The 26,033-nt window shown below is 50.9% G+C and overlaps 1 protein-coding gene across 2 annotated transcripts in view; it reads left to right on the top strand.

Annotated features, from left to right (window-relative positions):
- Positions 1–570: 570 nt before the first annotated feature.
- NFATC2 (nuclear factor of activated T cells 2) overlaps positions 571–26,033 on the top strand; it is a 137,747-nt gene continuing 112,284 nt past the window's right edge. For both annotated transcript variants that reach the window (XM_040638481.1, XM_040638479.1), the window contains exons 1-3: positions 571–906; positions 18,791–19,805; positions 24,862–25,033. In XM_040638481.1, coding sequence (XP_040494415.1) covers positions 777–906; positions 18,791–19,805; positions 24,862–25,033 — 1,317 coding nt within the window. In that variant the 5' untranslated portion in view covers positions 571–776. The remainder of the gene's footprint in view (positions 907–18,790; positions 19,806–24,861; positions 25,034–26,033) is intronic.

Raw genomic sequence — 26,033 nt, 5'->3', positions numbered from 1 at the left:
CTGGGCTCTCAGAGTATCTATAATTCTTTCCCAGGTCCTGGGAAACTGCGTTCAGAGGTACACAGGTGACTGAACTGTAGGGGGAAAGCATGCCACAGCTGTGGGCACCCAGAGACACCTGGAGGCACAGTCTGCAGGGAAGGGAGTGGCTGCACCCCCCGCCCCCCCTCCCCCCCAGAAGAAAGGAGAGAGAAGAATGGGATCAGCCGGTCACGTAGGGCAAAACTAAGTGGTGGCAGCTTTCCCCTCTAGGTCCCGGGTCCCGCAGGGCCGCAGCCTCTCCGCGGGGAGGGAGGGTGGGAGGCGGCGGGTCCCAGCGCGGCCGCGCCGGAGTGTCCGGCGGTGGCCCCGGCCGGTTGCTAAGCGCGGGGCCCGGGCGGTGCGGCCCCGGCCGGCGGGCGGCCTCCTTCCTCCCGGGCGCCGGCCGGCCCGCCTCCCCCTCCCTCGCTCCCTCCCCCGGGGCCCGGGTGGCGGCCCCGCCCCCGCCGGCCCGGCCGCCCTGTCCCCGCCTCCCCCTCCGCGGGCTGCAACAGGTGCCTCCCGGAGCAGGAAGCTCGCGCCGCCGCCGCTCAGCTCCCCGGGCGCGTCCAGGAGCCGCTGCGCCGGCGCGCCATCCCCGGGCCCGCGTGCGTCCCCACGAGGACAGGGACCCCGCCGCCCCCGCCGCCTCTCCGCCCCGCTTCCTGCTCCCTTCCCGCCCTCCGGCGAGGGGCCCAGGAGGAGGCCGAGCCCGCGCTCGCCCCCCGCCCCGCCACCGTCCCGCCGCTTTGCGCGCCATGGACGCCCCGGAGCAGCAGCCCGAGCCCGACGGCGGGGACGCCCCAGGCCACGAGCCTGGGGGCAGCCCCCAAGACGAGTTCGACTTCTCCATCCTCTTCGACTATGAGTATTTGAATCCTATCGAAGGTCGGTGGAGGCTCCTCCCGGCCTGGCCCCACCCCGAGCGGGGGCTTGGGCCTGCGGAGTGGGCACGGGGCCCCTCTTTGGTCCCGATGTCACCCTTTCCGGGGGGGGCCTGCAGGGAGGGAGGGGTGCGTCTCCCCAGGTGAGAGGGAGGGCATGACGCGTCTGGGACGGCTGCCACCCTTAGGGGGCGGTAGGCTCACTCTTGCCCGGTAGGGCGTCAGTCTCCGGTTACTGGTGACTTCTCCCTGAGGGTCACTGGTAGCAAAGCAAGAGGTGGCAGGGGCCTCAGCCGGCTGGTTGCCTGCTGCAGGGTCTTCGGAGGGGAAAGGAAGTGATTAATTTGCCTCTGGAGGGAGGAGGTGAGGAAGCCAAAAAATGGAGGCAGGAGGGAGGGAACCGATAGACAAAGAGGCTGCAGCTGAGCCCGACTGTCAGGGCCTGGGCCGCTGCCCCTCCTCTCTCCAGACAGCACCGCCGTGAGCAGAGTTTGCTGGGGACTGTGTGTGCAAACTAGTGAAGAGGGTGTCTCTGTCTGATGCTGGAGGCTGGTTTGACTTCAGTGTCAGGAAGCCAGCCCATTTCGTCCCTGGGTTCTGCAGCCTTTGTGAATCACCCCGAGGGGATCCGTCTGAGGTTTGTCGTGTGCTCCCCTAGCCCCCAGTCGTCATGGATGTGGGGTGTAGGGGGCAAGGCTGGCATGTGGATTCAGGAAGAAGAAGCCTATTCCTGCCTCAGCGACCTGTCAGTCTGGGCTTTTAGGTGCCCGACGCGGCCGGGGACTTCCCCAGGCTGGGCCGTCGCTTCACGTGGCTCAGCAGGAGCATTTGGTAGAGGGAGCAGGAGGTCGTGTGCCCAACCTCACTGTATTTTTCTGGTTAGCAGGTTGTCTTGGAAAAAACAAACAAAAAAAATCCCCCAAAACCCAACCCCAACCAGGCTTCCTGATTTTGACAGCGCAGCCCAGCCAGTGCTTGCTGAAGCCTCAGGGGCAGGCCTGTTGGTAGCTTCCAGATGCACTCGGGCTTGGCCGCATCCGGAGTGCAGGAAGGGCTTGCGCGGGCTGGTTTGTGGAGGAGGCCTTCTCACAGATATCTGGGGGCTTGGTGCTTCCCAGACATGCTGGGTAAGGCAGGTGAATGCGAAGTTTTGACTTTCCATCCCTCATGGTCTTTGCTGGCCACGTTAGGTGAGGGGCTTGCTTTGGCTTGGAGCCAAGGGAAGATGGTAATGAGTAAATGATTCTGTATTTTGGCTGGAGATGGAAATAATTAGCCAGCAAAAGAGACCAGTCTTCTCGAATTGCAATCTGGAGGCCATCCTTTGCTTTGAAAAGATACAATTAAGAATCTGCAAACGATCCCTTTAAGGTTCCTTTAACATCCGTGGTCTTTGTTTGTTAAGATTAAAGTCACATTTTGCAGGGAACGAATACTTACACCCCTCCCAGATTCACAATCAGCTAACTTTTTTTTTCTTTTTTTCTTTTTCTTTTCTTTTTTTTTTTTTTTTGCACAGGGGAGATTTCCGGGGAAATAGTTTCCAAGCCAAATCTGATGGGAGGTGCTTTTTATAGTTTTTCTTGGCAAGCGGTGCTTGGTGGCCGCCAGATGGGTATCTAAATGGCCACAGTGAAAACCCTGGAATCATTTAAAAAACAACAACAACAACAAACATTATTTTTTTTGGAACAGTCTGAGAGTCACAGAACAGTTGTAGAGACAGTATAGGGAGTTACCATATCCTGAGCACCCAGGTCCCCCTTTTATTTACATTACATTGGTATGGATACATTTGTTGTCATTCATGAACCAATCCTGACGCATTATTGTGAACTGGAGTCCATACTGTCCTGGTTTTTTATGAGCCTGACAGTTTTGAGGCGCTTCGGTTAGGTATACTGTGGAGCGTGCCTCAGTTAGGGTCTTTCCGATGTTTCCTGACTCACGGAAAGACTGGGGCTATGGGTTTGGGGGACGAAGACCGCACAGCGGAAGTGGCCGTGTCCATCACATCCTATCAAGGGTGCCTATTATCAACTCGATTGATCACTGTTGATACTGACCTTGATCGACTTGGCCAGAGTAGTATTTATCGGGTTTCTTCATTGTAAAGTCCCTCCTTTCCAAACTGTGCTCTTTGGAAAGCAGTTCCTCTGTGCAGCCCGCCTCTTCCCCCAGAGTGGGGAGTTTGCTCTGGATTCTGTAAATGATGATTGCTTGCTGGGAAGTAGGAAGTATGATGGCTGAGGAAGAGAAGGGGTGTTGTGAGCCGTGGGAGGCGAAGCGAGCTCTTCCAGATGTGGGTCTGGCTCTGGCTTACCCAGATGTGAGTGGGGTCAACCTCTCTGCTTCTGAACGGTGGAACTGCCCAAGGACTGACACCAGCCTTTAGCTTGCCGTTGGGCTTTGTCCCAGGTGACGATATATTGGTGATGCATACGAGGGCTGCCCTTAGCTCTGTGCGCGAGCTCGGCAAAAGTCAAGGAAGGAAAGCACCTGTGAATGGGACAGACACTGTCAGAACTTGGTGATGGTGCTTGGGAATTTGGGGGAAGTCGGATGCTCATTTGATGGAACTGTAGCGGCCCAGCAGATGCCTATTGGCTCCTGCAATAACCCTCCAACCCTAGCCGGTGGGCACTATTGTTGCACTCATTTTAAAGAGGAGGCAGGGAGGCATGGAAAGGTGAAGGAGTTTCCCCACGAAAGCAGAGCTGGTAAATGGCAAAGCTGAAACATGAACCTGGCCGTCTTGCTCCACAGCCTGTGCTCTGAACCCGCATGTGAGGGTTCACTCTTTCCTGTCTGATGAGGGAGATGCAGAGCAGTTTGTAAGGGGCCTGGCACTATGGCAAGACTGGAGTTTGAAACATTTACCAACAGAGTGATCTTGGGTGAGTCATTTAACCTCTCTGGATCTTGGTTTGCTTATCTGTCAAATAGCTAAAATAATACTACTTATCTCACAGGGTTGTTTGCCTTGAATGGCTCGACCTATTTATTTATTTAAGATTTATTTATTTATTTTAGAGAGAGCCCATGCGCACGCGAGCAGGGGAGGGGGAGGGGCAGAGGAAGAGAGAGAATCTTAAGCAGGCTCCATGCCCAGCGTGGAGCCCAACACGGGGCTCGATCTCACGACCCTGAGATCATGATCTGAGCCGAAATCAAGAGTCAGACACTCAACTTACTGAGCCACTCAGGCACCCCTTGACTTAGTTAAATCAATACAGAGTGTGAGCATTTTATTAAACCCTTGGCTTTGTTAATAGACGTGCTCAGTTAATGTGAGCCATCGTTCATTTCCTCATCCAGCTAACTATTGAGCGCCTATTGTGTTAGATCCTGGGGCTATAATAGGGAATAAGACCCAGGCCCTGCCCTCTCTGGGCTAGAGCCTCTCTGGTTTTCTCTTGTCTGATGGCATTGACTGAGAATACCTTTAGCAGTCTGCCACACGGTAGTGGAAATGGCAGGGACCCTTGCCTTGTTTCTGACCTCGGCAGGAATATCTCAGGTGTCCACTTTAGGACTGAAGTGTATGGATTTTATTATGTCGTGGAAGCATCTACCCATTACTGTTTTCTTGAGAGTTTTGATTAGGAATGAGAGTTGAATTGTGTCATAGACTTCTTAGGATCTATGGAAAAATGATTTTATTCTTCTTAGATCTATTTATATGCTGACTTATACTAATAGATTTCCAAATATGGAACAATTCCTGGTTTAAACCCCACTTGGTCACTTATGGTGGTGGGGCTGGTGTCTGATAATATTTAAGATTCCTGTCGGCAGTATTCATGAGTGATATTTGTAATGTCCTTTTTGGTGTGCTGTTAGGTTCGGACTTCTATCCTTTTCTACGCTCAGGAACAACATATGTATTGTTGGGACGATCCCATTTATAAAGTTGTGATCGAATTCCCCCGTGAAGCCATCTGGACCTGGTGCCTTTTTATGGGGTGGTTTTCTGCTTGCTTTCTCTCTTCTCTTCCTGATTGTCTATGGGAATTGGTCTGCTTGTACTTTCTGTGTCTACTGGAGTCAATTTTGGTAAGCCATATCTTTCTAAGAAATTGTCCATTTTATTTATCTAGGTTTTCAAATTTATTTGCTTAGAGGCATGCAAAGTAGACTCTTACTATGCTTAGCTGTCTCCCTCAGTCAAAAAAAGCAACAGAGAGAACGGGGACAGAGCTCGGGGAGTCGTGACCAGTGCTCCTAACCTCCTCGTGGAGGGAAGAGAGGTGTGCTGGCTGTCAGTGGACAGATTGGAAGTTTCATTCCCTTGTGTGTGCTCGTGAATTCAATGAAATGAATTAGTACTTCTCCCAATGTGTAAAACACTGGGAGAGTTGGATGGGAGCTGTGAGTCCCCGTCACCTCCAGAAGTGCCACATCCCCTCCGGACTGTGTCAGGGACTGACCCATCGGGCGTGATCACGGCTGGTAGGCCTCGGTGGGTCTGGCGTGTCCCTCCTGGTAAGCTCATGCAAATGGTACCAACCTTGATCTTTCAGACCTCCTGGTCTTGTAGAGTCAGTTCTGGTGGTCCTTAAACTTTCGGGGTCACAGCCCTTTGCAAAGCTGACGAACGCCACAGATCCCATACGTGCAAACACTGTGGGAGCACGTGTGCACAGATATCAGGTACATACACGCTGCTCACGTGCGTGACCTCTGCATGCTCCCCCTCTGCCCTCCACGTGCCTTTCATACCGTTTTCAGGTGGAGTCACAGACCCTGCTGGAACCCATCCCCTCTTGTCACCTGCATTTCCACTGAGGAACACCTGCTCTCAACCCATTCACTGGGGACAATTAAAACCTCATTCTTTCAGCAAACACTCACTGAATGCTGGTTTGGTGCCAGGCCCTGTGGGGGTGTAGAGACAATTCGATGTGGTCCTACCCCTGTCTGGCCCCCAGGCCAGTGTGGGACACAGCCTGGTAAACAAATAGGGACGAACGAGGTGCTGGGATAGGGTATCATGGGTTTTTTTTGGGTGCTTACTAAAAATAGAGCTCTACCCTGGGCAAGCAGTTTCGCTTAACACGTGTGACATTCAGAGCCGTTGCCTTCTGTGTGGAGTTAAGGACAGGCCTTATTAAGCCTGCTTTGTACAAATAGTGTCTCCGGGTGCAGCCGGAAAGCTGACATGAGGGCTAGGATTGAGCGGTGGCTTGTCCGGGAGGTGAAGGAAATGGGCAGAAAGTTGCCCTAATCGTTCTTCACTACTGAACACATGTCCACGCTTCCGAATTCAAGGCCCTCTGTTCTGGAGTTGAATGGGGGCGAGGCTCTTAAAACCTTCGAGCAGTGCTATTTGGGTTGGTTCCCGAGGCGTCCTAATCCTGTAAGGCGGGGGAGTTGAACATATTTGAAAAATGCAGCACTGTGGCCACCGGTTCTCAGTCCTGGCTGGACATTAGAATCTTCCAGCTGCACTCGGGACCGGTAAAGTCAGACCCTTTTTGCAGGGGGGTGGGGGAGGGTGTCCGTTGCCTTTGCTGAGTCATGCAGCGGTAAATGGCAGGCCGGGCCTTGAACCCAGGCAGATGGGGTCCCGAGTCCCTGCTGTCAGCACTACAACTCAGCTACAAGGTCACGGACTCCAGCTTTGGGGGGGGGGGTCCCACGTACTGGAGCCTGGGCTGCACTTGCCCCTTATATTTGATATTTATAGAATCATCGACTTGACGTTTGCTGCTGCGGTTGGGGGAATCTACTCCTACAGCAAAACTAACAGTGATAAAGCACAGGAAATCAATGGGAGTTCTGTTTTTATAGTTCTTTCTGCCTCCCAGGGGATTGTTGGCTCAGCCGGTCAGAACACCAGGTCTGAAATCAGAAAACCCTGGCTTGAAATTCTGATTTAGATGCCTCCTACCTGCACGACCTTGGCCAAGCAAAAGTCCCCGGCATTAGCAAGCACACAATAAGTAATTGCCAAATGAATGGAGGGAAAGTTGCATAATTCCTTAATAGTGGTATGCCTAAGGGCAGGTGATTTTGGATCTCTGGGCTTGTGTTTTCTCACCTGTGCTGGGGATGCTGATGGTAGCGCTCACCTGCTGGGGCAGATGTGAGCTTACCCGGAGGCGGTGTGCTAGGTGTGCTTGAAGCCCGTGTGGCAGGGCTGTGCAGAGATTGGGTGGCTGTGGTGATGGGCTCTGGGAGAGCTTCCAGCACCCTGACTTTCTGAGGGCATTGGCTCCTTGCAACAGAGAGCCTTCACCTTGGGTGAATGCTGAGCTTTCAGAGAAGACCGGCCAGGAATAAAGAAGATTCTGGTCCTTGGAGACGAGCCCCTGGCTGCCAGGCTTGAGTGGGTGCTATCTACCTTAACGCACCTTTTGTAATGACTTAAAAAAACTCCTCCGGCTCCTGCCTTGGCCCCAGAACTGGGCCGGCTGCAAAAAACTCTCTCAATGTCCAGACTACGGGGCTTGGAGGTTCCCCTGTGGCTGCCTCTCTTGGGGAGGCAGGGTTTCCCCAGGTGTCCTGCCCTAGCCCCATGGGACCCTTGAACCAGGGCCAGGAAGGAGCAGCCCTGGAAAGTGCAGTGTGATGGATGCCTTGTGGCTTCCCCCCACGGAGGGACTTCCTCCTCCTTTCCTCCCCAGCACAGGAAACAGCCGCAGGCTCCACAGAGCTGCAGCCAAACTTGGCTTCCCCAGGCTGGTGTGAGGTTTGTTTTTTCTGCTGATCGTTCAAACTGAGCTCAGGGAAGAAGGCGAGAGACTCGACCCTGGGGCTCTTGCCGGGATGCATGGGGCGGGGGGCAGTCTACTTCCTTAGCTGGAGCAGAACCCAATATGGGCTCCCCCTAAAGCAAGGGAGACTTTTTCCTGAATTTTTGTAATGAACTTTACCCAAAATATGGAAATGTAGAGAAATGATACAATTTCACGTTCCCACTACCCAGCTTCAAGTCCCAGCATAGGGCTGATCTTTCCTCCTTACCCCCACTTATTTTCTACACTCCTGCCCCCGGTTACTTTAAATCAAATTCCAGATGATATACTATTTTGTCAATAACTAGAGTAGTCTGTAGCTTACCAAGATAAGGACTTGAGAAAAAAATCCGATGCTGTTATCAAATCTAAAACAACAATAATGGCAATTTCAAAGGTCTAGTTGCAAATTTCCCGCTTGTCTCACAAGCATCTTTTTATAGTTAATTTGTTTGAACCAAGATCCAAACAAGACCTTCGTGTTGTATTTGGTTGATGTGATCACTGTGTCTCATTCTAGAATGGTCCCCATCAATCTGCTTTCTTGCTATTTCTTTGCCCAAGAAACAAGGCCAGTTTTCCTGCGCTGTTCGCCCCGTGCTGGATTTGGCCAATNGCATTCCTGGGGTGTCTTTGAACATGTTCCTCTGTCCTTTGCCTTTCTTATAAATTGGCATTCAGATGGAAAGCCCCATGCTTTGGATTTTTAATGCTCCCCCCCTTGGTATGGGGGAGGGGATATACACCCAAAGGCAGACTAAAGCTACAAGCAGAGCAGAGACCTAATTTGAGGTTTGGGGAAAGCACATTTTTCTCCACAGGGCCTGTTTTAGTTAAGATGCATTTCTAAAAGCCAGGTCTTCCCATGTGAATTTTAATTGAGCCTTGCCTGGGTGAGCTTTCTGAAGGGAAGAAAGTCGCCTGCAAAGCTCAGGATTTATAAAGGCCCTTATCAAAACAAACCTGCTTGGGCATGCCTGCAAGGGCGGGGGAGGGAATGTTAAATGAGGAGGGGAAGAACTTGGTCTGCGGGCCCTGCAACAGTGACTATAAAGACCACAGACGGGCTGTTTACCTGCGTGCTCCTAACACGGTGGGCCGCCGGTCTGAGATCCACAGAGGGTGACATCACCTCTGTTGCCGTGGAGAAAGGAGGAATGCCATTAATGACTGGGGTTGGCAGGGCCACTGATTAAGTGTGCCCGCCCCTGGGAGCATGGCACCGAAATGAAAACTGCCGGGGGGGGGGGCGGAGTGTAAATAAAGGATCTGTCCTTCAATCAGGTATTAATTTTAAATCTCTGCCCCTGGCCGAGTTCAGGGGCCCCACTGTTCTCAAGGGGGAAGTTTCCACTTGGATTTCAAGTTGGCTAAAAGAAAGAGGGTGATCAACTTTTCAAGGCTGTGCCAGGGTTTGTGGGACTTAAGGGGAGCAGCTTTGAGGTGCTGGCGTGAAGGCGAGGGGTCTTCGGGGAGCTGGTTAGAAAGTGCGCGACCACCCGAGTGCCCTCGCTCAGGCATTTGATGGAGAGGTTGGGTTGGCCATGGCCAGCCCTGTTTCTGAGGGAGGATTATCTGAAGTCTATTTCTGGTTAGTTCTGACCAGACCTTTCCTTCTCCTTTTGGTGAGGAAGCTGCCTGGGCCATGTTCTCTGTCACGCACCCCGTGACCAGTGTGGAGGGACGGACTCTCTGTTAGAAATGGGCTTCACGAAGTCCGGTTCAGTCTCACATGGCTGTCCTTAAAAAGGGAGGCAGTATATATTCTGGTGACCAGATAAATAAATTATGGTTTCATTGTATGGGGGAATACTACAAGGTGATAGAAAAAAAAGATATTGTGGCCGTGCACCACACAGATGAATGTCAGAATGTTGAAAGACGTAACCTGTCCATTCTGTAAGGTTTTATTTATGTGATGTTCGAGAACAGGCAAACCCAGTCTCTGGTGCGAGAGTGAGGCTGGGTGAGGGTTCCTGGTGGGGTGGGGGGAGGGGGCGCCACAAGGGAACCCTCGGGTGGAATGGAAATGGCCTATATCTTGAACGGTGGATAACCGGGTACATACATATATAAAAAGAGAGGTACATTTCACCTTTGTGAGTTTCACTGCACTTAAACGATGTCTCAATTTGAACGCCAGCTTTGCCCCTGATTGTTTTGTGACTTTGGGTGAATCTCTGCACCCGTGAGCCTCAGTTTCTCCATCTGTAACACAAAGGACCTGATAATACCTACCTCCAGGGGGCGGGGGGCCTTGTAAGCTGCAGACAGGGAGGTAGCAGGCATGAAAGCTTGCGGCACAGTGAATCTCAGCCATCGCGATGAATAAAAATAGGAAGGTCTCTGAGCTTCTTGAAAGCAGGAGGGGCCCTTGGAATGACTAAACCAGCAAGAGGTGGTTCTTCCCACCCCAGTGTGAGGCTGGCAATGAGGCCTCCTGTCTGTCAGGCGCCCGGGCCCTGCTGCCTCCTTCCAAAAGCTGACCTTGAGGCCCATGGGTTGCAGATTCCACACACTTCTCAACCTCTCTCCCAAAGGAGTGTGTGTCTGCCTGTGGGTGTGTGTGGCTTTGCAAACGGCCCTGCTAGCAGCCAGTCTGAGGCTGATTGCTTGCAAATCATCCTGGGTCTTGTGTCCCGGGCGCCTGGCCTCATGGCAGGCTGCCTGGGAAGCAGGACCGAGCCTTCTTTTCTGTCCCGTCTGGCGAAGGCAGACAGCTGTCTTCGCTGGGACAAGGTCAGCAAAGAGCATAGCGTTCAAGGTGGCTTTTTCCAGTGGCTCCCATGGACGAGACGGGATGGTAAACTGCCTTTCTTCCCCTTTCTGGCATTTCTGGACCTGACTTATCTGGATGGAATTTCTCGCCTTTCATGCCCTGCGTCTGTGTATGTCATCTCCGAGGGGCGAGTGTGGCAACCTGCTTCCCCGTCATTATTAATACACACAATCCATACACGAGGAATCCGGCTGCGGTTGTGTGCGTGCGCTCGGTGGGGGCAGCAGGGGCGTGGGGGGCTTTGGGGAAAGTTTGCTGAGCGCTGAACTTACTACTTGAGGGCAAAGCTTGAGGTCGCCTTTCAGAGAAGGGCTTTGCTCTAGGTGGTGTGAGCCACCAGACAAGAAAGCCTCCACCTGCCCACTCCTCTGGTGATCGATCCCTCACAGCCCCCGACATGCAGGGGTCAGGAGAATGGCCGGGTGGTGGGAGTCAGGCTCGTTCCCCCCACCTTCTCCCCTTTCCTCCGGCCGTCCTCTGTGGTGCAGGTCGTGGCATCCTAAGTGCTGCCATGGCAACAGACGGTGATGACTCAAGCCCAGGGCCTGTGACTCGCACCACCTTGGGCTGTGAGCTCATCAAGCAGTGGGCCCATCACCTCAGACAGGGACGGCCGCAGCCCCAGGGCCCCGCTGCCAGGCCGAGAGGGGCGTCTGGCTTCTGGGCTGTGACCTGGCTCCTCTCCTCCAGGTCATTCAGGCCTGAAGGCACGGGTTCTCCTTGTGCCCTCCCCTCCCCCCAAGGACAGACCCTGCGGTGGTTCCCTAGCCGGGTTTCTATTTCGGTCATTCTATTCTGCTTCCTGAAAATTCCACCCGCCCGTGGCTCTAGGCGGAGAAGATGTTCTCTTGCTGTTCCTTTTTTTCAAAAGCGATCTGTTGGCTGGTGGGTTGGCACTGAACGGCCACCTCAGACTTGGCCGTGTGTCCCCAAGGGTGAGCAACAGGCCCGCCAGAGGCTCTGGGAGGAGAGGCGCTGGCAGAGACCACCGCGCGGCCTCAGCGTGATTTTAAAAATAAATCGTTGACTCAATCCTGGGGCAAATGGAGGGACTGTGACTATTTCAGAAGAAAGGAATCTGTGTCCTTAGCTGTCAGTCGCCTCCTGATGGAATCCCCAGAGCAGCTCCAATTCTTGGGGGTACCTCCTAATCCCAGGGTTGGGGTGAAGGTGTCACCATCCAAGGCATAGCCCCTTTCATGACTAGCAGGCGAGACTAATGGTTAGGAGGTGGAGGAGCCGGATGGCCACTTAGAAGCTGTGTGACCTTGGGAAAATTAGTCACCCTCTCTGAGCCTCCTTTTCTCTGTTGGTAACACTTGGAAACGGTATCACCTGCTTCACAGGGTTCTTGTGAGATGAACATTAAATGTGTACCCAGTGGTTCTTGGCATAAAGTGAGTGGTATAGACATGGTAGCTATCATCAGTTTTTGTTATGGTGAGTAGCAGCCCAAGTCACTTACACTTTAGTAAGATTTAGTTGATCAGCTCCCAGATAGCCCAGGGGAAAAAGTAAAAGCATAAAATGGAAGGGGTTGGAGGCCCTCTTGACCTATTCCACATATTTTTTGAAGGATACCTGAAAAAGATTTCCCAGGGTACTGACTAATCCATCTTATTTTTATTTTTTAAGATTTCATTTACTTGAGAGAGAGAGAGACAGAGAGAGTGAGTGAGAGAGGGGTGAGGGGCAGAGGGAGAAGCAGACTCCCTGCTGAGCAGGGAGCCCCGAGACTCCAGGATCAGGACCGGAGCTAAAGGCAGACGCCCAGCCGACTGAGCCACCCAGGCGCCCCATCTTATTTTTATAAAGCATTCTTCCCTTTTTCTTGTAAGTAGGCCCTATGCCCAACGTGGGGCTCAAACTCAGGACCCTGAGATCAAGAGCCGCACGCTCCATTGACTGAGCCTGCCAGGTGCCCCACCCTTCTTTCCTCTGATGCTTTTGGGGACACTGGGGGCTAGTGTGTGTCGTGCTGGCAAGTTGTAAAATAAAGCAGTGAGAGCTGAGAAAGGGGGAATTTCATTTAGAAAGTCTTTCTTTCTATAATAACAACAACAACAACAACACGGTACACTGATAGAACCGGTTTCTTGGGTGCTTATCCCGCGTGTCTCAGGCTTCATGTGGATTCAGTGTCTGGTCACTGACCTCATCACTGTGAGCACTTGGGAGACTGGTCCTGTCCTGCAGTCTCTGACCGGGGCCGAATGCTGGGGGGAGCGCCCGGGAAGCCGAGGACGGGGAGCGTGCTGAGACTCAGGACTTCCGATGTCTGCTGCAGACAGGATGTACCCGCTGGGGCTGATGGTGAGCGGGTCTGTCCTCGCTGAAGCAGTTTGGGTTAAGGGCCCGGGTGAATGCTTCCGTCAGTCTCTGGGGCGTCTGCTGTGTGCAGCCCCCGCGTGCGGCCCCAGGGCCGTCCAGGATCGAGCAGGGGTTCTCAGCTGGCGCGGGGGAATTTGTTCTGCCTGGCCGGAGGAATTTGGCAATGCCTGGAGACGTTTTTGGTTGTCACGACTGGGAGAAGGGTGGGGGTGTCACTGGCATCTCGTGGTTAGGGGCCAGGGGTGCTGCTGCACACGCCACAGCCCCCACACGAAAGAACTCTCTCGCTCTGCACAGAAGCAGTTGCTGGTTCCGAGGCTGAGAATCCCTGGCCTGGTGCTTGGTGGTGCTCTCAGGCCTGCCCGGGTTCGGGCTGTGGGACCTCGGGCAAGTTAACTCACCTCCTTGTGCCTCAGTTTCCTTATCTGTAAAAGGGGAATATGCAGTGCCCACCTCATAGGTGGTTATGAGGATGGAATAATTCGCTGCATGTAATGTGCTTACCACAGTGCCTGGCATATAAGCTCTCAGTAAATGTTAGCTGCCTCACAGTTTATTATTAGTGACTTAGGATCCCTGTCTGCCTTCGGAAAGCTCAGTCCGGTAGGGAGACAGACAAGGGAAGCTATAATCGATAGACTTCATTACATGATTCTGTAGGTTCTGGGAACACAGGAAAAGAGCTCCTGACCCAGGCTAGGGAATCACGGAGGGCCTTCAGGAGGAGGTGGCCCAAGTATAATCTTGACGGACGAATAATGGCTTACTATGAGGATAGGAGGTTTGGAAGGGAGTTCCAGGCAAGGGGAACAGCATGTACAAAGACATGGAGGCACAGAGGACTTAGAACAGCAACCTCTGAATCACCTCTCATAGCTTCTACCTTATTCCTCTCTCTGAGCACTGATGCCTTGAGTGTGGGCTAGGTAGCTCCCACGGCAGATGAGGTGATTTTTATGTGGTCCACTGATGAGTACATGGCATGTAATGAGCACCATTTTTTTTTTTTTTTTTGCAGCGCTACTTTGCTTTGAATGAGTCCAAGGCAGAGTCTCGTTAGGTACTCGTGTGTCTTTGACACCTTTCTTTCTAGCACTTGCCATTCCCTGCCCGCCCCCCCTCCAGCCTTAAGAAAGGTGGGCTTCCTGGGGCTGGGGAAGCGCTCTGCATCTATATTGTGGTTGTGGTTACAGGGGTGTATGACATTTGGCCAAACTCATCGACCTCTACCTTGTCGAAATCTGTGTATATAAGTTCTGCCTCAATAAAAAGAGAGCTTTCAGGGGCAGAAGAAGAGGGGGCCTCAGCGTAGACCCTTTGGCCGGCCACAGTGTCTCGAATCTCGAATTTAGTAACTTTTATTTTTATTGTGTTTTTACCCTACCTTCTATTTACGGACGTGACACAGATTTTCCACTTGTGGTAGTGGTATAAAGTTTCCTTTTAAAATTAAAAAAAAAAATTAAAGTACTACGTGAGTGAATTTAAATATAGAAATATTAAGTAAATAATATTTACTGGGGGTACATGGATATAGCAAGGATCATGCAAGTGGTAAAAAGAGATTTTTGGGAGCCCTTCTGACAATCTGGTGGCCCTAAGGTACAGCGCACTCCGCCCAGTGGCCGTGTGGGCATGGCCGGGAGCCCGAGGGGCCGGCTGGGAGGGGGGCCGTTGTGCAGGGACAGAGAGCCGAGAGTCCTAGCCGCTTCAAGTGCGGTGCTCACGGCGAGCCGAGCGTCGGGTGTTTACCGTCAAACACCCCGAGGGCCGAGCACGGAATGATGATAAATTTCCTTCGCGTTCCCTGCTTGCTGTGACGCTTCGAGAATCTTGAGAGGAGAAAGAAAACGGAAAAACTCTGCTGCTTGGATTAATTAAAACCAGTGTGCATGCTTCGGATGCTTTCGCTCAGCAAACCGGCCTCTCTGCTCGGCGTTGCTGCCAGCGGGCGTGAGTGATGTGTGTTTTCATGGCCGAGTTTCTGGGACGGCTCACGTCAGGCCTGAGGGGGTGTTTCTGATGAGACGTGATGCCGTTCATCTGATAAGGCCGGAATTTTTGCAGAGAGATGTTTTGTGGTTTGTTGTGCTGGTTCACAAGGCAGTGGATCATCAGAATGTTGTCGGACGTGGATTTGGTGTTGATTTCTCGCTAGATTAAAAATCTGTGCTCTGTTACCTGCCGGGAAGGGGTGTGTGTGTGTGTGTGTGTGTGTGTGTGTGTGTACACGCACGCACATATAGATGCAAGATGTGATCGATTGCCTCTTCGTAAGAACTTGAGACCCTACACACCCCAGCTAGAAAAACCAAAGCCTTTCACAGCCAGAAGTGACCAAGGAAACCGATCTGTTTAGTGCTGTCCTATAAATGGGAAGGTTGAGACGTGGAGCTGGTGGGGGACTTTTCCAAGGTCACACAGCTATTTAGTGGCAGGGTAGGACTCGATCACAATTTCCTGCTTTGGAAACCAGGGCGTCATCACTACATATCCTGTCATGTCACGGCCATGCCCCGCCACCTTTAAAAATATGTTTTTTTGGGGAATTGTCTTCCTTTTCTGTCTCCTTCCTGCTACGCTTCTGCTGCCTGATTCCTTGGTTCCGCTCCCTGGAGGAAGTCCCCGTTACCTGTAGCAGAGAGAGCCTATGTGAACAGCAGCAGTGGGCGTGTGTATCTGTGTACGCATTCTTTTATCCTCTGCTTTTATTCTGTACGTGCTGTAAGTACCTTGCTTTTCTCCTTTGACACTGTATCTCGTGGTCATTCCGTATCAATGCAGAAAGAACTTTTCCAACCCTTAATCTAGCGGTATTGTATCCCATGGTATGAGCAAACCAGAATTCAACCCATCCCCAACTGATGGACATTAGGTTGCTTCCAGTCTTTTGGGATTACAAACAGGGCAGTATTTTATTTATTTTTTTAGGATTTTATTTGATAGAGTGAGAGAGAGGGCAAGGGAGCACAAGCAGTGGGAGGGGCAAAGGAAGAGGGAGAAGCCGACTCCCCGCTGAGCAGGGAGCCCAGTGCAGGACTTGATCCCAGGACCCTGGGATCATGACCTGAGCCAAAGGCAGACACTTAACTGATTGAGCCACCCAGGCGCCCCCAAACAGGGCAGTATTAACTAATCTCATGCACACTTCATTTTGCACATATGAGGGTTTAGCTGCAGGATAAATTTCTAAAGCAACATTGTTTGGTTCCGAAGGTACGCGTGTTGGAATTTTGATAGGTATTACCAGATTACCCTCTGGAGGGTATATCTTTCTACCTTTAGGTTTGGATATTAGCATCTTTGAGTAGCAGTTTAAATATTTCGTTTAGACTTTTGTGAACTCACTTTTAAAAAATTCATTTAGCCAACCAACACATATTTTTTTGGGGGGCGTGGTGTCCTGTTCAACTGCTAGGAATGCATTAGGGGGTAAAAGAGTCCTCATAGAATTTCCTGTTGGTAGGGGTGGAGCTGGAGGTTGGGAGAGAAGCCGGCAATAAACAACTAACTTCAAAATTACTTAATTGGAATTTTGGGAATTGTATGGAGCAGAACAGAGAAGTGTGAGTGGGCTCTGATCTAGCCAAGGAGACCAGGAAGCCTTCCCCAGCACCTGACCCTTTAGCTGGAAGGAATGAATAGCTTTAGTTACGTAGAGGAGGGGCCTGGGTGTGGCAGGGGGAACAGCAAGTGCAAAGGTCCTGAGGCAGAAAGGAGGTAGGTGCTTTCTAAGACCAGAAAGACAACCAGTTTGGTTGGAGTCCAGGGAGAGATGTGGGAGAGGAGAGGGAGGTGAGGCCAGAGGTGGCAGGCTGGGCTTGGCTGGGCTGGTCTAGTTGAGGTTGTTCATCTTTACCCCAAGAGCTGTGGGAAGCCATTTCTGGGCTCTCACCTGGGCTGGGGACACCATCTGGACCCCGTGAGAGCAGCTCAGCTAAGCCAGGCAGCATTTACTCCAGGATGGTCCCAGAAGGGCACCAGGAGATTGAGAATCACCTATGCAGCCAAATCACCTTGGCCACCCAAGATGAGGCCCAGTCACACAACTTTAGGAAGATGCCCCGTTTCTGGCTGGATGGACCTTGCGCATGATTTTTCTATTGTTCGCTCTCACTCGGCAAATGTTTATGGACAGCCTGTACCAAGTGCCTGGCAAGCAATGCCGAGCCTCAACGGGTACGGTTCCAGCGCTGGTGTAGCAGACGGTCTAGTGAGTGGGCTGCAAACTTCTATAAAGGGCCAGCTGATCAGTATTTACGTTTTGTGGGCCATGAGAGTGTCTGTCGTAACTAGCAACTCTACTATTGTAGTGCGAGAACAAGCCATAGACCATATGTAAACAAATAGGTGCGTGGGTGCATTCCAATAAAACTTTATTTACAAACACAGTCTGTGGGCCGGATTTGGCCCAGGAGCTGCAGTTTGCCTGCCCCTGATCTCTCGGGATGAGATTCCCTCCACAGATAATACCTGATGTGGTGTGAGCTGGTAACAGGTGTTAACAGAGAAAAGATGGCAGGGGAAAAGGGTGGAGAGGGAACAGACACATGAAGAAATTAAGGGAAGCAGCCATGCGAGGATCTCGGGGGTAGAGTCTCCAGCGGAATGAACAGCACTCGAGAGCTTCAAGGCAGGGGCTACTTGAAGAATAGTGGTTAGCGGGGCTGTTGCTGAGTCAGGTTGGGAAAAAGTGGGGAGGTACGAGTGGTGAGATGGGCCAGGGCTCGGGGACAAGTTGTTAAGGACGTTAGAGCACGTCTGGGGGAGCTTTTAGAGTTTTGCAGATGGGCGTTTCAAGAGGCTGCTGTGTGGTGAACAGCCTGGAAGGAGCAGGGTAGAAGTGGGGAGCCCAGGGAGGAGGGGACTACAGTCCAGGTGAGAGAGGACGGCTCGTGGCTTAGGGCAGAGGGCTTGTGGTGGAGAGGGAGACACGCATGCCTGTGGCTTATGTTTTGACAGCAGGGCCATTAGGGTTCGCTATGGATTGGACGTAAGGTGTGTGAGAGAGAGGAGTCAGGCGGGTCCAAGCCCCGATAGGGAGGGTGGAGGGGCCTCTGCTGAGTAGGGGAGCTTGATGAGGGGTCAGGGTGGCGGGAAGAACAGCTCCTTCCCTCACTCAATCCACTCTCCAGCGTGGCTCCTTTCTAGGTGTCAGCAGAAGGCCACTACTAAAGAAATATTAGATCCTTCTACACGCACTGTTTTCAGTAGCTTGGGAGACTATAGAGCCATGGCTCTGCCTTTATGAGGGCCGAGGGGCTTGCCTGTGCGATTGCTTGTCCTGCAAATTCTGTGTCTTTGGGTGAATCTTCCCCTCCCTGGGCCCCAGCTTCCCCATCTGTGAAATGGCACAAGAGGAGACGTGACTCAGGAGTCCTGGTTCTAAATTAAGCCACTATTTACGCTTGGTGTAAAGGGCTGGGATTTGAACCCGGAGCCCCTTGGACTCCAGAGCTGAGGCAGTCTCCCTCCGCATCCTCTGGCCGTACCAGACATGCAGAATGATGAGATGAGCCTAGGTCAGTGGTTTCTAAACTGTGGGTCATGACCCGGAAATCTATTGAATGAGTTATGACCAGCATTTCAACCAAATAACCCCTCCAAGAGGAAAGATAAGAGTGTATTGTAGGTAGCAGGGTAAGTATTGTTTCGTGAAGCTTTTGTTGCAGTTTCCAGTAGATACGGTGTGAACTGAGTTGTGAAATAAAATGCATCTCTCCCAAGGGTTCCATGGAACCGGAAGTTTGGAAGCCACGGGCCCAGCACGTCCTGCATGGCTTGGATGAGCTGTGCTCTGTGCACCTGCGCCAAAGTCTTTCCACTTTGGTCTCTGTCTTCAAGGAATCTGGGATGGAGTGGCCTCCCTTTCCTCTGGCGAGGGAAGGGGGCTCCAGCTTGGGGTTTGGTGTGGTGGGGATTAGCAAAAACAAAAACAAACAAAAATCAGGAGACAAAACCCAGCCTGTAATTGCTCTGCACGGGAGTTCTGTTTTAGAGGCTTAAAAAGACCCCTCCTTCCCCCCTTCTCTTTCCAGAAGAACCGAATGCACATAAGGTCGCCAGCCCACCCTCCGGACTCGCATACCCCGATGAAGTCCTGGACTATGGCCTCAAGCCATACAGCCCCCTCCCCAGTCTCCCTGGCGAACCGCCCGGCCGATTCGGAGAGCCGGATAGGGTAGGGCCGCAGAACTTTCTGAGCCCGGCGGCCAAGCCAGCGGGGGCCTCGGGCCTGAGCCCTCGGATCGAGATCACTCCATCTCACGAACTGATGCAGGCAGGGGGTCCCCTCCGCGGGAGAGACACTGGCCTGCTGGGGGAGCAGCCGCCCCTGGCCGGCGTGGCCGCCGGCCCGCGGTTCACCCTGCCCGTGCCCGGCTTCGAGGGCTACCGCGAGCCGCTTTGCTTGAGCCCCGCTAGCAGCGGCTCCTCTGCCAGCTTCATTTCCGACACCTTCTCCCCCTACACCTCGCCCTGCGTCTCGCCCAATAACGGCGGGCCCGACGACCTGTGTCCGCAGTTTCAAAACATCCCTGCTCATTATTCCCCCAGAACCTCGCCAATAATGTCACCTCGAACCAGCCTCGCTGAGGACAGCTGCCTGGGCCGCCACTCGCCCGTGCCCCGTCCGGCCTCCCGCTCCTCGTCGCCTGGTGCCAAGCGGAGGCATTCGTGTGCCGGGGCCTTGGTTGCCCCGCTGCCCGGAGCCTCACCCCAGCGCTCCCGGAGCCCCTCGCCGCAGCCCCGGGACGACGGCGCTCCCGCTGGGTACCCCCCCACGGCTGGCTCTGCCGTCCTCATGGATGCCCTGAACAGCCTCGCCGCGGACTCGCCCTGTGGCATCCCCCCCAAGATGTGGAAGACGAGCCCCGACCCATCGCCGGTGTCTGCTGCCCCGCCCAAGGCCGGCCTGCCCCGCCACATCTACCCGGCCGTGGAGTTCCTGGGACCCTGCGAGCAGGAGGAGGGGAGGAGCTCGGCCCCCGAGTCCATCTTGCTGGTGCCGCCCACCTGGCCCAAGCAGCTGGTGCCTGCGATTCCCATCTGCAGGTGAGCGGGCTCGGGAAGCGGTCTGGTCCACAGTTTACTTTTAGGAAACGTTTTCTGGTTGGGGGGGCGCTAGACAGGGTTTTCATCCTGGCTCTCCGCTTACTGCCTGTGAGAGCTTGGCAAGGAAGTTAAATTCTCCGAGCTGTGGTTTCCCCATCTGTACGATAGGCATAAGTGTACCTTACTCACCAGATTTGTTGTGAGGATGCCTGCGATCGCTGGTAGGACACTTGGCCGATTCATTCATTCACTGAGCAGGTGTTTATCAGACACCTGCTATGGGCCAGGCAGGCACTGTTACAGGTATTGGGGAGCCCGTGGTGGACAAAATGGGCCAAAATTTCTGCCTTCAGGGAGCTGACATTCTGGGAAACACAGAGCAAGCCTTAGTGTGTGGAATTTACTGTCCTCTTGTAAGAGGAGTTGATGTCATTGGTGTCTGCTATGTGCCTGGAAAGTATGAGCCACAATCCTCAAGGAGCTTAAAATAGTGGTAAGCAGAAGAGATGCATGTAGATGGCATTATGTACCCTTTGGGGTCTGTCGGGACTGGTTTTGAGTCCCAGTTCTGCCACTCACCAGCTGTGTGATCACAGGCATTTCTGGTACTGCTCTCCTGCTGTGCCCATGGCAGGCATCACTAATCAATCAGGAGCCTCTTTCTCATTGAGCACCTTTTCGATGCTGTTTCCAGGGCAGGCATTGCTAATCAATCAGGACTCCCTTTCTCACTGAGCACCATACTAAACCTTGGCTCATTCCCTATGAGATGAGGATAATAATGGTCCCACCTTAGCATGTGTTTTTTTTTGTTTTGTTTTGTTTGCAAGGATTGGGTGAGAGGATATATATCAAGTTCTTGACATGGAGCCCGCACAAAGTAAGAATACAAAAAAAGAAAAAAAGGGGCAGCCATTATTTTTATAGGGGAATTCTCTTATAACTATGAGGGAAGCACTTTAGGAAGTGAGCCTTGTCCTAGGAGATTGAGCTCCCAATGGTCGTTAGAGGAATGGCAGCGACAATCACCAGTATTTAAGGGTGCTTGCTGTGTGCCAGGCACGGTTCTAAGTATTCCGTACGTACTGTTTCATTCTTCTACAAACCTGGTTGGTATTATTTTGTTATTTTTTTATTTTTAAAAGATTTTATTTATTTCAGAGAGAGAAAAAGAGACAGAGAGCACGAGCAGGGGGAAAGGGGAGAGGGGGAGAGAGAGAGAGGCAGACTCCCTGCTGAGCAGGGAGCCCAACGCAGGGCTTGATTCCACGACCCCAGGATTGTGACCTGAGCTGAAGGCAGACACTTAACGCGCTGAGCCCCACAGGTGCCCCTGGCTGGTATTAGTTTTATCTTCATTTTGATGCCGAGAAAAATGGGGCTCACCGAGGTTAGAAGCAGATGATAGTCCATGAAAATGAAGGTAAAAATAATCCCAACACTTTGAAAACCATGAGGTAAAGGTAATAGCATGAGGCTGCAGATCCTTTTTTTAAATTTTATTTATTTTTATATTTTTTAAAGATTTTATTTATTTGAGAGAGTGAGAGAGAGAGAAGGCACATGAGCAGGGGGAGGGGCAGAGGGAGAGGAAGAAGCAGACTCCCCTCTGAGCAGGGAGCCTGACATGGGGCTCGATCCCAGGACCCCGGGTTCATGACCTGAGCTGAAGGCAGACGCTTCACCAACTGAGCCACCCAGGTGCCTCTATTCTTTTTTTTTTTTTTTTTTTAAGATTGATTATTTTAGAGAGAGAGGGAGCAAGTGCAAATGGGGGAGGGGCAGGGGAGAGAATCGTCAAGCTGACTCCCCGCTGAGCATGGCACCCCGTGTGGGGCTCCATCCCAAGACCCATGAGATCATGACCTGAGCTGAAACCAAGAATCGGGTGCTCAGCTGACTGAACCACCCAGGCGTCCTGAGGCCATAGATTCTTCAATGCATGTTTACTTTCAGTAAATGGAAGCCTTTCTTTTTTTTTTTGCAAATATTAAATTGAAGACCAAAATAGATCATGGTAGAGCTGTTTTGATTAATGGAATGAGAGTAGACAAGGGCTTTGTCCACCAGGCCTTGCTTATCCCACCGCAGACCGAACTGGACCACAGGGGGCTTCGGTCCAGCCCCACCTCGAGAACAGTTCTGAGAACACTGGTGCCATCAGAGGCTGATTGGCATTCCTTAAAAAAGGAGTTTCTGAGTTTAACAGAGTTAAACAGATATCTTGATGCAGGGGCCACTCCCAGCTGTGGACAGAACAGGCAGTGATCTCAAAGGCCATTTGGCCACGGAGTTACGAGTTCTGTGACCAAAGTTGTATGGAATCACCTTAGGAAATGCTGAGTAAGGACGACCCTGGTGCAGGTTGAGAAACCTGGGCTTGGTGAGGTGAGGGGATGTGCCCAGGATCACCCCACTAGTTAACGACTGTGTTGGGAACTTAGAACCTCGGGTTCTTGACTCCTACTGATCAGTCTCCAGAATGTGATTCGTGTGATGATTGAGATTGGGGAAGAACATTGACCTAAAATAGGATCCTGCTGCATTTGTCTGAGACTTTACTGTTTATTAAGACTTTATCATTTTTCCGTCCATCTCCATTCTGGGGCTGGATCCAGATGGCTCTGAATGCTAGTAGAGGACCTTTGTCCCTACAAGTGCCAGTTTGTGCCAGCCGAGGAGATATTTGTAAGAATTTTCTGTAAGAGTGAGAGGATAGGGTGTGCAGGGAAGTCTCATGATAATAATTGTCTCAGGCGTGCAGAGCAGAGGGCTGAAATTCACATGCAGCCTTTCACATTGGCTCTGATGGTCTAATTCTTAAGATTGTATTGGAGTCATGAAAGACTTATTCTGGAACCAAAGAAAATTTGAAGTTGATGCTTAGACATATCCCACTGGATCTCCTACTCCTTGATTTTTTTTTTTTTTGATACTTCAAAGATAATACAGGGGTGAAGTGATTTTTTTATGAGTCTTATTTTGCAAACTTTAAAAAAATGTAACTTGCATGCATAATGAGAGTGCAAGTATTTAACACACACAGCCCCTTGGCTGTAGGCAGAAGCTGAAGGCATGTTGGCACTGAAACTAAGGCGGACGCTCTAAGACTTCAGGGTAAGGGGGACTTCAGGAGGCAAATAGTTGCAAAGAAGAGATGGAGATTTGCTTGCATAGTGAGGATATAATTTTAAGTTGGATTGTATGTTCAAGTTGGGCTCCAGCCCTGATGGGGTTTATGGGGTGCCGCTCCCCCGCATCGCCCCTTGGTACAGCTGTGATAGAGAAGGGATGGAACTGGTTTCATTACAAATGCTTAACTAAATCCAGTTGGTAATGTCAGCTTTTAGCAGCTCTGGGCTTAGTGGGAAAGAATATGCTGATTGGATTAATAATTGGTATGCCATGTGCAAAATCAGACACAGTGGCACAAATCCATGTACTTGCAAATTTGAAGCTACTTTGATTTTTTAAAAAGATTTTATTCATGTGAGAGAGAGTAAGAGAGAGAGAAAGCGCACGAGAGAGGGGAGGGTCAGAGGGAGAAGCAGGCTCCCTGCTGAGCGGGGAGCCCAACTCGGGGCTCAATCTTGGGACTCCAGGATCATGACCTGAGCCAAAGCAGATGCTTAACCAGCTGAGCCACCCAGGTGCCCCTGAAGCTGCTTCGAATATATAGGGCTTCTTTGAAATAAAACTGCTCATTCATTCATTTATGTATCCATCCAGCCATCTACCCACCCACCCACTGAATACCTATCAAATGTCAGGTATTGTTCTAGAGTCATTCTATAAGTGAGAGGTTTTCTTGGCCGTATTTTAAATAAATTAGTAAGGTAAGAGGTAGTGTAGAGATGTGCATGGAGCACTGGACCGAGAGTCAAGGCACGTAAGTTGTAGCCTTGGTGTGTCTTGCTTTGTAATCTTTGGGAATTGTCTATGTTCTCTGAGGCTTTGAAGGGATGGTCTAGATAGATCATTAAGACCTCAGTGAACTCTTAAATGACATAATTCTAACCATATATCAAGTACCTGTTGAGTGTGCTGGGTAGGTTTAAGATTCTATAGGAAAATAAAACTTAACGCACATCATTACAACTTCAGATGTAAAGGCATATACATCTAATACTATAACCACAAGTAAATTAGATTGTCTATAGGAGATAATTATTTATTTGAAATATGAAATAGATATAGGGAAACATAATTATAGCCTAATATTTATGGAGGAGTTATTGCACTAAGCTCTTTACATGATCTCAGTATCCCCATTTCTCAGTTGAGGAAACTAAGGCCTAGGGAGATAGAGGCATCTGCTCAAAGTAGTTAGAGGTGGAGCTTGGACTTGTACTTGGGTGGGTAACTCAGTCATGTTCTTGACATTTACTCTTCCTTTAAATTTAGGGGTCTCTAAATTTAGCCACCTCTCTATGGTTAGATGTTCTGTACTTGCCCTGATAAGCAATGGCTATCACTGGAAATGGCCTCTCTCTAGAATTAGCTTTTAATTGAAAGCATCGGACTTGGAAATGAGAGCTGAAATAACCCTCCAGTGCCATCTGGTCCATTTGCTATGTTATTATAAAACACTGAAGATCAAAGAAGTGAGGTTACTTGCCTAAAGTAACGTGGCACATTAGTGACATACGTGGGCCCCTGATTTCCACTCCAGTGTACCTTCTCCCACACTTACTCTTTTGGAAAGGGAGAACATTCTGGTAAAAGGGTGATTTTTAGAGGTAGGAGGTGGTACTCTTCAAAATTCCCAGAGAAAAAGAAGCTATAGCCGTTAGAAATACCCTAGAACTCACATGTAATAAAGTTAGCTTCATAAACTGTTGTCATCAAAGATGGAAGAGAAAACAAAGAAAAAGATCTCTACCTTGTGAAGAGTCCTACCTATGCTGTCTGAGAAATATATGCTTCCCAACAGCCAGTATTTTACTCATGTACCCACTGGACATGATTTTTCAAAAAAGGGACCATTTACATTTATTGTACAGGTTGACTGGTTCTGATTTCTCATACACATGACTAATTCTGTTTCCCCCTTCAGCATCCCAGTGACCGCATCTCTCCCTCCGCTGGAGTGGCCGCTCTCCCACCAGTCGGGCTCCTATGAGCTGCGGATCGAGGTGCAGCCCAAGCCACATCACCGGGCCCACTATGAGACGGAAGGCAGTCGAGGGGCTGTCAAAGCTCCAACTGGTGGCCACCCTGTCGTTCAGGTACGGACTCGAATTCTTTTCCGGTTTGTGTCCTTCATTTGCCACGAGGTGAGCTACTTCCGCTCGTCCACTGCCTGTTGCTTGCTGGGCTGTGGTATGCGTCTCAGGCTCCTACTTGTCTGACGGACGGGAAGATCTGACGTGGAGCTAGTATCAGAAGCTAGTCCAGTTACGCAGAGGCCAGAGAAGAAAGTCTTCCTGAGCTGGATAAGGATAGAAATGATATTCTTGCTCAAGCTACTTCTTCCCTTCTCTTTCTGATTGAAAAATTGCTAGATTTTGCAGAGATTTGTGTATTGACAGGTGGTGTCTGAAGCCATTTTTTTGTGTTTAAATCTCAGATGTGAGTCCACTGAGGAAATTCCATACGTTCTTGCAAAATATAGGAAACTAGGAGAAAATTAAAATTATACGGAAAATAACGATTCTTAGCATTTTATCTATTTCTTGTTGCCTTCTCTATTCACAAACACGGCAGTGACTATTAATGTACGTTTATGTGCTTGATGTTACAGTGGTTGGTACTCTGATACTTTCTTATATCATACTGTGAGCATTTCCTCCTGTTTCTTTCTTTTCTTTTCTTTTCTTTTCTTTTCTTTTCTTTTCTTTTCTTTTCTTTTCTTTTCTTTTCTTTCATTTTGTTTATTTATTTGACAGAGATAGAGACAGCCAGCGAGAGAGGGAACACAAGCAGGGGGAGTGGGAGAGGAAGAAGCAGGCTCATAGCAGAGGAGCCTGATGTGGGGCTCGATCCCATAACGCCGGGATCACGCCCTGAGCCGAAGGCAGATGCTTAACCGCTGTGCCACCCAGGCGCCCCCCTCCTGTTTTTTTCTTAATCATTATCTTTTATGTCTGTGGCTTTTGATTTAACCTCAGACTTTTTTTCTTTTTTCAAAATAAGTAGAGAAGTATGCATTTTTCTACCAAATAATTAGAGTTGAAATTATCTTTCTCAATTGTGTAATCTGTTCAACCTGAGGCTGCTGATCGGTGC

The sequence above is a fragment of the Ursus maritimus genome, unplaced genomic scaffold (assembly GCF_017311325.1).
Source record: "Ursus maritimus isolate PB19 unplaced genomic scaffold, ASM1731132v1 scaffold_22, whole genome shotgun sequence".
NCBI classification, from domain to species: Eukaryota; Metazoa; Chordata; class Mammalia; order Carnivora; family Ursidae; genus Ursus; species Ursus maritimus.
Note: the sequence above shows the minus strand (reverse complement) of the source record. Positions and strands in the feature narration are given on the sequence as shown.